The following is a 10,822-nucleotide window of genomic DNA, read 5'->3' on the forward strand; positions in this document are numbered from 1 at the left end:
TAAAGCAAGTCCGCCAATATACTGTTTTCCTAAAAAACGCAATTTGCAAGTAAATCTTCATCGATGCATCGATAATCCCATGCGTCGACGAAGCCAAATGGCATAACACTTAATGCTAAACTGCGCTGGAAAGTTTATGCAAAGAAAAAACGAGAAGACTTGACCTGAAATTAAATCAGCTGTATCAACTTATTGTTGGGCGCTCCAGCTTATCAATCCGCAACAAATTACTTATTTACAAACACTAAGACCGGCTCGGACCTACGGTATACAATTCTGGAGAGGCGCCAACCAAAAATACATCACCTCTATCTAAAGTCTGCAAAACAGAATCGTAAACGCGCCATATTATAGCGACAATAGCGACGTCCATCGTGATCTTGGCATACCAGCTGTGATTGAGTTAACGAAACAATTTGCTAACGAAAACAATATCTAAAGAACAGTGACTAAAAAATCATGTCAACGATGCAACATCCAGCCTAATTAACTTAAATATAAATTACATTAAAATTGTATAGTAGAAAATATAGTGAAAGATAAAATGAGACTGAGTACCAGAAGAAAAAAGAAAGCGTAACGTCTTGATATCCTGAATCTTTTAAATATAGTTATACATATATATATGTGTGTTTTGTAGTTGAATCTGTCTAGTCCAGCCTTTATCGACTCAGGGATTGAATTCCCGACTTTGACGGCGTTAATGAAAAATAGCTTAGAGGAGGTTAAATAATTGTTTTTTGGCATAACTAGACTATGGTGTCTCCGTGCTTTTACTGATATCTGGCATTTCAAATAAATAAGTAGGTGTATTCCAAATTATGACTTTGCACATGAAAATACAATTCCTGGCAGGCATATAATTTTCAAGGCTGCAACCAAGTATTCTAGTTGACCAAATTAGAATATGATCATATCCCATATAAAGGGCGTTCCAATAACAGGTGTTACAGGGGAATGGATTGTGCTATCGAGAGATGATTAACGATTTTTATGGCCAGAATTGGATGGTATTGATCTGGATAACGTTTATTAACAAGACGGCGCTATGTGCCACACAAGCAACGAAACCATTAACCGTTTACAGGAAAAGTTTCCGAACCGTGTTATCTCTCGATGATGGAAGAGGTGATCACAATTGGCCACCAAGATCTTGTGATTTAACACCTCGTGTAGGACCACGTGAAAGAGAAGGTCTACACCAACAGCCCAGAGTCGATTCAAGACCTGAAAGATGGAATTCGTGAGGCTATCGAGCACATAGGGCAGCCACTTTGCAATTCGATTATGGAAAATTTCATGAAAAGGATATTGTCCTGTAAGCGTGGTCGTGGTGGTCATTTGCCTGATGATATTTTCTACTATTAACGGCATCCCTTCCCCTTTATAATGAAATAAACAACCGATCATTTATATTAAAAAATAGAATTTTTCTTTGAATATCAAAATAACACCTCTTATTAAAAAACCCTTTACGAAACGTGCAGCATTGTTAAATGCTAAGTATATTAACTTTTTTCAAAGATACTGATTCTATTTTACTGCATATTACCTCAGAGTAGGTGATAAGTGCCATGAAAGAGCTCCTCATAAAAAAATATCTGCCGTTCGGAGTCGGCTTGAAACTGTAGGTCCCTCCATTTGTGGAATAACATCAAGACGCACACCACAAATAGGAGGAGGAGCTCGGCCAAACACCTAACAGAAGTGTACGCGCCAATTATTTATTTTTATTTTTATTTTTATTTTTAGGTGATAAGTGGCATAGTTCGCTGGAGCAGTAGTTTACGTCTGGTTTCCAGCCGATTACAATCAACCGCAATTTTACATATTTCGGCGAGGTGCGTCTGGTTGGTTTTGATTTAAATAAGATGCCGGAGAATACTAGGTTGTTCACGGTTCGATAAGAGAGGACGTTGCTACTACCCTAAATTTTGTTTGCTATGTTGGTACACTCTTCATATGAACGCATGTGAAGTTTCATTTCAATCTGTCAATTCGTTCATTGCTTAGAAGCTATTTAGTATCGACCTGGCACAGTAATTTATACAATGAAAAAATCAAGTATCGTGCGGATTGAATTTTTTTTGGAAGGTTCAAAAGTAAAGGAAATTGATGAACGAATGTAGAAAGCGTATAAAGCCTTTTCGCCGTCAATTAGTACAGTAGAAAGATGGATTGCTAAATTTAAATGTAGTTAAGGCAAGGGCGTCCAAAATCAGCAACAACACCAGAAATCTTAGAAAATATAACGTGGATAACGTATTGTAAAATCGTCGAGTGACTGAAAGAGATTTAGTGAAGCCATTGGGCAGTGTAGGCAAAATTTTGACTGAAGCTGTGTGCACAATGGGTGCCGCAATGGCTAAAATCCATGAATTAAAGTTCGATTTGTTGGAGCATCTACTGTATTCACTGAATTTGGCCCTAGCGACTTCCATCTGTTTCCAGACCTAGAAAAATTCATGTGTGGAAAGCGTTTTTCATCAAATGATGAGGTCATTGCAGCTGTGGAAGCCTATTTTGCAGCCCTTACAGATTCTCATTTGAGGAATGGAATTCATAAATTGGAATCTCGTTGGATGTGCTCGTGTATTAATGTTCAGGGAGACTATATTGAAAAAAAGTTTATTTCAAGCCATAGAATTCTATTTTTTTTATCTAACCGCAAAACTTATTGAACATCTTAGTATCATATCTTCTTTTAGTTGTTTCTATTTTATTTATTTATGGATCGATTAGTTAGTCTCTTATTCGGTGAATAACAAAAATCATGCCAATTAAGCAAAAGTTGATGTGAAGGTGAGAGAAAATTGGAATAAGTTGCGCCACCATTGTTGCACGTACGGTAACGAGGCGCTTACTCCCCGAAGGAAATCTAACATATTTACACCAGCTACAAAATAGCTCTAGTGCGCCTGTCTGTAAGTGCATTTACAAGTACACGAATGCGTATTAAAAAGAACACCGCCAGTTGCCTGCTACAGCATCCAACTGTGAACCGCTGCTTGAGTTGTGCATTTTGCCCCTTTTTGTAGTTAAGGTTTTATTTTTTTTATTGGTATCTACTCTGTGTTACTGTTGCTGCTGCTGTTGGCATTGTACGTCTCACAAAGTGTCAGCGACATTGTAAATGAAACCGTTAACTCGCCAGTGACGACATAATCCAACGGATGATGACAAGGTTGTGCTGTTATTTCAAGTCAGTTGGTTCTTATTTTATTTTTTATTTTTTATTACTTATCTTATTTTTCTGCTGCTGCTTAAGGCTGTAGCTGCATGCTCGTACATTATAGTACCGTTGTTGTGGTTCTTGTTGCGGTACAGTGAAGACTGATTGCTACAAGAAAAATGGGCAACCAACTAAGCAAAAAAAAAAAAAACACGAAACCAAAAACACAGCCTGGGCACTTCAGAGGAAACTACGGCGCACAATATTTTATTCGCAACAGGAACAACAACTCTGCTTCACTGCTTACTGAACAGAATACCAACCAACCTTAGATATGCAGTGACCAAAATGGATGCACGCCGGCTGCTGGCCACTGGCAAAGTGCTACACAGCGGAAATTTCTACAGCAGCGCAGAGTGCAGACACTGGTTGTTGTACGGTGGATTCTGCGCAAACGCAACGGTAGTTAAATCGCAGGAGCGAAAAAATGTGGATGATAGAAAAAGAGTAACTGAATACGCAAAAGCATACAAAAACGACAACAAAAAGCTTGAGTCAACCACAACACAGAATGGTGCAGCAACGGCAGAAAAAACAACACAAGCGAAAACAAAGCGGCAGCAACTGCAGCTGCAGAGATACTTGCGGTTTGCCACAGTTGCGCTCGCCGCCACCAAAGATACGAAATGCAAGCAAAATGTTCCTCTCAGCGGTCATCAAATCTGTAGAAAATTAAAAAAAATAAAATAAAACCAAAAACAAAAACTGTCATATTAAACATTATCGGCTACTCGGTTGACTGAAGTTGCTGCCGCTGCTCACAAAGCTTTTACGACTATGGCTGTTCTGTTGCTGGCGGCGCATGCGCGCGTTAATTCTTCGCTCGGCTGCAGCCCCTAACGCCACAAGCGCGTACTATACAGCAGCCATGGCGGAAAATACCCACTTAAAGGGAAATAAGGAAGCATTTTCGCTCTAGCGGCTGCTAAAGCCAATTTATGGCAACACCAGTTGATTGTCGGTTACCGTCCAGGCCATTCATTTACGAGCACCGCCAAGTTGCAAGTTCTAACTGACTCGCGCAAAATGGAAATTGGCCGAAAGGTGGACCACAGCGCATAGTCGTTTTATCTTTGTAGAGCATTTGCTCCATTTGAGGTTTTTGCAAAATTTTACGCTACTCGGCTGTGTTGCATATCGGCAAATTGTAATACAACAACATAGAACATCGTTAAGGTTGTTAATTAATCTAAAGTGTTGAGTGTTGGTTTTTCCTAGAATTTCTCGTTACTCTGAATCGGTGCTTGACTGCAGTCACACACACATTTCACATTGAAAATTCCTTCAGCAATTTCTCTACACCCATAATTTTGTTCAAAAGCCACTTTTTTACTTTACACATTTTTCTGTATTTAATACCTTTGCGCTGCAATTTGTTGCCGCTGCACACTTAGTTGAACTTTTTATGTGCGTTGTGTTGCACGCTGGTGTTGCACATTAACATAACCACGCACATAAACACACACACACACGTAAACACTCACTTCTAAGCAAACCGCAAACTCATCTAGGCTTTGTTCTTTTCTTTGCTTATTTTGTGGCTGCTTTAAGGCGATTTTCTTGCCGTCATAAAAACTCTTTTAACGACCAACAACAATTGTTCTGTTCTGCGCATCTACAATTTTTTTCTCCATAAGTCTTAAAAATTCTTCGTTAGAGGATTGAGCAGCGATCGAGGCGATCTTAACGCGACGCGTTCATTTTTACTACTGAGTCGAAGCGCTTCCGCTGCTCAAGCTTTTAAGAAGAGTTCAAAAGAAGAAAGTAGTTTGCTCCACTGCGCTGCTCCCACTTCTGCCGCCACTGCTCTGGCCACTATCTCGGCAACTGTTGTTAACGTACATGACTTTTTGCTGGCCACAATTCATTCTTTTCCGGCGCGCACTGCCAACGAAGCCGAGCGAAGAGAATCGAACGCAGTCGGCGCAGAGGTAACTTCAAGCTGAAAGAAGAGAAATGCAAAAAGAGAAATGCCTGAGGTAGTTGAAAATATTAGCTGAAGAATTCTTAGAATATCTGTAGATGCATTCTAAGCTATACTTCAATTTAAAAGAAACACACATCAAATGTTTTTACTTGCTGGGAACTAAAATCAGCGCCACGCATTAAATATTTCTCAGTTCTAACCTAAAATCTGCGACAATTTCTCGATATACTGCAGATCTGTATTTCAGAATCGTTTCGTTGGTTGATAGTAGTGCGCCTAAGTACACGTCTCATGTGCCCATTGTCCCAAAGTGTAAAGCACAATTTTGATACACTTCCTTCTGGAACCTATGTGGCCCTCTATTGTCACGAAACTCCTGGACTTGCCTTCGCTTCGGACTTAGTTCTACCAGCTTTTGCTGGCCATAGAACAATTGGAAATCTCTTACAGATTTGGCATTGCCCCTTTAGAATCTGGATTACTGCGCAAACGTCCAAAGTCGCGAGATACTTCTGGACACTGATAGATCGGGGGCGCTCGAGGGAACTTCTAAGGCTAACAAATCCGCAGCTCTCGAATGTGGTAGGTGTCCGTACCGGGCATTGTACGTTAGGTATCTATGAGGTAAAATTTGAGATTGCTTTAAATCCTTTCTGCAGAAGTTGTGTGAAAGATGAAGTGGAATCATATCAGCACCTTCTTCTCACCTGCCCTGCTCTCGTCGGGTTAAGATTTAGACATCTGGACTTTCACTTTTTTGCTTCACCTGCGGATGTTGCGAGTTTAAACATCACACATCTGATGAAATTCATCAGTAGCTTTCAGCGGTTAGGTTAGGTTTGGTAGCCGCGTGGCACATAGAGACAACGATGCCACTTAGACCACGAAATGTGTCCGTTGTGAGGGGTTAATACAAAAGTAATTAGCCACTGTTAGTTGGCATTCTCTAATCCTAATACCCCTCTTCCTTTTTCCACCTGTGTGGTTCTTTTTCTGCTGTGCGTTCATGCCAATTTATAGTTAAGCCAATTCATAGATTTTTTATCTAGTTTTCGTCATATTTTTGAATTGCAAATATACTTATAGTTCTCTCTAGATTACCCAAGGAACTGTTTCCTTAGTATCTTTGCATTGGATTCAACAAGGAATGCAGCCGTAGCCTATGCCTTAGCAATCTCTTTACCTCTTACATATGACCCTATAGCCTCGAACATAGATGTGCCAGGTTTCGATTGATTTGGCCGATATCGGCTTACCATCCCTGACTGTACAATAACTTGTTGTTGGAGATGCCAATTACCAGAGCACTTCTTTGTAAATTAAAAAAATCCATGCTTTTTGAACACCTCCTCAATAATTTCGTGATACTTTGCACGGATCAGTGTGATCAGCTCTTTTTAATATTACTTCCTTATAAGGATATGCATATTCTTCCACTTTTAATTCGCTGTTTTCGAAAGCGCAAGGACGCCCAAAAGTGTGCTGGCTAGACCAAGCCATTAATGGCCTGAAAAAGATGCACATAAAAAACTCTGATTGAAGTTAAAGCTCACCCTGAGCCTCAACGCTGCCTGACGATGATGGTGATGTTCTTCCACATCAGTCCTGTCATCTAAGTTTATCTTTGCTTGGTATACTAAAAATAAGTCCTGGTTTCAAGCCCAACTACCTACATACTTATAAATTAATATGGGGAAAAGAAAAAGTATTTCTAATCCCTGTCAGTCCTCGACACGCAGTGACAAGCTTCCACCAAGAAAATTATTTATCGTTGATGGTCTTCCAATTTTTGAATAAAACCATGAGGCATATGATGAATTAAAAAAATGAGCCTGACACCCTATTTAAAACGCGGAAGAGATATGTAAGTAAGACTAGACTATAGTGAAGAAAAAATTCATACTGGAGCTCTTTTCTTAAAAAGTCCCACATTTATCACTATGGAAAAAAGGAAAACAACCACAAATAGCCACGGACTACCCACATCCCATGGCGTTCAAAATTGTACATATTTAAAATTATAAACTCTCTCAAATGTGTGGGCATGTGTGTCAACATCCCGATCAATTTGTCGTAAATGACTTCATGATCTTCTACCTCTTCGAATCGACGTGTTCATAAATTTTGTGGTCAACAATCAATCCAGACGAAGCGAGTAAATTCATGTGTGTGTGTACGTGTTTGTTGGAAAAGTCTGCATTTATTTAGTTCTCACACGAATAGAGCAGAAGGAACATATGAGCACATAAAACTTCTGCTAGGGTTACCAAATAAAGTGATAATTTGAAGTCAGAATGACCAGCTGCTTATTAAATGAAATCGCGAACAGAATTAAAATAATATTTTCAACACCAAACTCTGTCGGCCTTGTTAGTTTATAGATATGTTTGGTAAGTATCTGACAGAGCAGAATTTTCTGAGAATTCGCGCGCTTTATTGTGTATCCACACACAGTGCAAAAGGAGTTAACTGCCTCTCAAGAGACTGATGGTAACCCAAATCGTAAAAAGTGCTAACTATTTGTAAGGCTCATCAATCGAAAAGAGCGGAATAAAGGGCGAAAGATGGGAAGTCTGTGTGCAAAGATGAAAACCGCAACGGAAGCAAAAGTCCGCAAGCAGTTGTAGGAAGGTGTAACAGACAATGTTCTTTGCACGCATGACTGGCCGGCTGGCCGGCTAGCATACACAAATACGAGGTGTGGTTATTAAATAACGAGATCAGCTGGTGTTGTTGTTGTACCAGCATAAACATTCTCCATATCTGCGCGGAGAATGCTCCTGGAGTGACAATCGTGGGTCGCATATAAATCCGAGTCGTTCCGTTGGCGTAGAACCGACTGTCGTGAGATCAGTCGTCTCTTTCTTTTCTATAAACAAATCTGTGCTATCGAAGATTTTCCCCATTAGAGATGTTTAGTTTTCCCTTTGAGTTTATCGGTAAATGCTACGCGCAAAAGCAGAGCAACGAATTGCTGTGAAATTTCACTTGAGACAACAAGTGCAACATTTGTACAATATTTTCCCTATTCACTGAAAGTATTAAAAGTTGAGCGAGTGACAGTAAACCTCCGAAGACGGCTCGTTATTTTGTTTTACAGCCTATAGCAAAGTGTATCAGTTGCACATCAATATTTTCATTAGTTCTGAATATTTGTTTGTTTTGAATGTTATTTATATTTTTTAGAAAAGAATATCTCATTGCCGAACAAAAGCCTTACAAACTAAAGTTTCAAACTTGAGGGACACATTTAAAAGTTAAATTATTAATTAAATTAACGTTTTCATAACAATTCCATGGGTTTTAATTAAAATAAAACGTAGAAAATGCATAACACCGTTCGGAAAAAAACTTATGAAAAATCAACTTTAAACTTGCACTTTAATTTAACCCTGCATGCCCACCGTGATTTTTTGTACGTTGTTACCAATGTTAGTCGATTCGACTAACATACTCAAAATATCGATGCTGCAGAACTACCTATGCTCATAATTTTTAAAAGTTACTGAAAAATTTAATTATTATTCCTTTCTTTATTCAAAAGTAAAACAACATTTCCAATTGTTTCTGTTTTTCATTTATTTTTATTATTATCACATTTTGTTACTCTTCAGTCTTAGATATCTTACTTAGGGTTACAAAAAAAAAATTAAAAATTAAAAAACCTTAAAATTAAAAAACATTTCACTGCCGATATAAAGTTAAAGAATTATTTTATATTATTTAAGCATAAAAAGAGTTCAAAATAAAAGTTTTGTACATTAGGCACAAGTCCCAACTTTTAGCTTGAAAGCTTAACATTTATTTATTGCTCAACACATGATGTTGAGAAAAAATTAAAAATAAATTAAAAAGAACATTAAAAGTAACAAGGCTTCCTGCCGTTATAAAGTTTAAGTAATTTCATTAAATATAAAGTTGATAAAAAATGTTAATTGTACATTAAAGTTTTGCACAATAGGCACAAATCTCGACCTTGTGCTCACCACATACATACATGTTTCATGCATTTTGAGCATACACTCTTCCTCATTCGGTGTTTTTGTAAGGACAGATAGAACAAATTTTTCATTTGTTTTTCTTTTTTGAGGGTACATTCTTAACACTTGCCTCCTCAACTGGCAGGGATAAAATATCTCGGATATTCTGCTGTAATTCCGAGTGCAGATTAGGATTCTTTAGGCGGTTTGCCATGTGCGGTTTAACTAGATCTCAATGAAGTTTTTTCATGAATTCCCGACGTGAAAGAGGTTTCGTTTTCGCGCTTAATGCGTTATGAACATACCTATATCACATAACTATTAACAAACGCGATATTAAGTATGCCATAGAACATGCACATTCGCCATCTCTTCGTTTTCCTTGAGCACGACATAACACTACACATTTGATCAAGAGAGGTCAAATGATTGTCTTTCATAACAGCGCTCAATATTAAGATACCAATCAGTGCTTCAAGTTCTGTTTTGTTCACCGGCTTTTCAGTTGGAAAATCTCCGTTCCTTTTTTCAATTTCGATGTTGGTGTTATGAACTATAATACTTAAAATTTCATCAGTGATAAATAATTTAAACACTTCAGCGCAATCCGTAACATTCTTTGCTGCTCCTGTTGGACCTTTATCATGATGCACTATGTTAATTGCATACCGACGCCGTTTTCCTTTAGTTGTCGCCCATTTATATTTATTTTTACCACGCAAAAATCTTTTGGAAAATGGTATTATATTATCCTGCGGCGCCTGAGGTGGTGGTTCTTCATTCCAGTCCTCCGAATTGTCCGAAGAATCATCCTCCGAAGAATTCATACCCTCTTCTAGTAAATTCGTTTCGAATTCGCTTTCGGAAATACTGAAATCCTCTTCATCCTCATCCGACATAGCCAAAATTTTTTCAATTTCTTCCTCACATATTTTAGTCGGCCTCATTTTCAATGCTAAAAAAGTTGCACTAAGCCCAATGTTAGTCGTTTCGACTACGCAGTTTCTACAAATACATACATACCACTTAAGCCAGCCAAACAACAAGTCCCTACTGATCAGGAGCACCTTTGCAACTGAATAAACTCTCTCAACGTTAAAAATGAAATTGATACAATGAGAGAAAAAGAAGTTACAAATGTAAAAAGCAGTGATGTTAGTCGAAATGACTAACAGTGGGCATGCAGGGTTAAAAAAAAAAATAAAAAAATGCATACCATTTCTAGAAATTATAAAATTAAAAAACATGGAATTGGGATTCAAAGTTTGTAGAATTTTTCTAAATTTTGTATAAAGTTTGAAACTTGGTTTTATATGGTTTTTGCTAGAAAATTTTATAAAAAATAATGAACATCAAAAAAAAAAAATTCGTTGTGAGCTAGCGATGTATATCACGGGGTGTATATCATCACTCGCTTCACAAAAAAATGTGTTTGTTGAAGGAGTTATATTGAGGTATGTATCTCTGGAAAGATTTTTTTTGCTGGTTTTTCTTGATTTTTTTGTAGATCTTGGAAGTCAAAAAACAGATTATTGTAAGATGCTTCTTCTTCGTTGGCGTGATAGCCGCTTAAGCGATTTGGCCGAGTTTATCAAAGCGCGCCAGTCGTTTCTCTCTCGTGCTAACCGCGCCCGGTGGAAACACCAAGTGAAGTCAAGTTCTTCCCCGCCTGATCTTTCCAAA

The 10,822-nt window shown here is 38.1% G+C and overlaps 1 protein-coding gene across 1 annotated transcript; it reads right to left on the reverse strand.

The window, feature by feature from the left end:
• Nucleotides 1-9,444: 9,444 nt before the first annotated feature.
• LOC129248978 (uncharacterized) lies at nucleotides 9,445-10,230 on the reverse strand. The gene is made up of 2 exons (XM_054888581.1): nucleotides 10,163-10,230; nucleotides 9,445-10,108 (listed from the first exon to the last, which is right to left on the reverse strand). Exon 2 carries the CDS (start codon nucleotides 10,084-10,086, stop codon nucleotides 9,445-9,447), a length of 642 nt encoding a protein of 213 aa, XP_054744556.1. The 5' UTR covers nucleotides 10,087-10,108; nucleotides 10,163-10,230.
• Between the last annotated feature and the right edge of the window lie 592 nt (nucleotides 10,231-10,822).

Source organism: Anastrepha obliqua, chromosome 5 (assembly GCF_027943255.1).
Source record: "Anastrepha obliqua isolate idAnaObli1 chromosome 5, idAnaObli1_1.0, whole genome shotgun sequence".
Lineage (NCBI taxonomy): Eukaryota > Metazoa > Arthropoda > Insecta > Diptera > Tephritidae > Anastrepha > Anastrepha obliqua.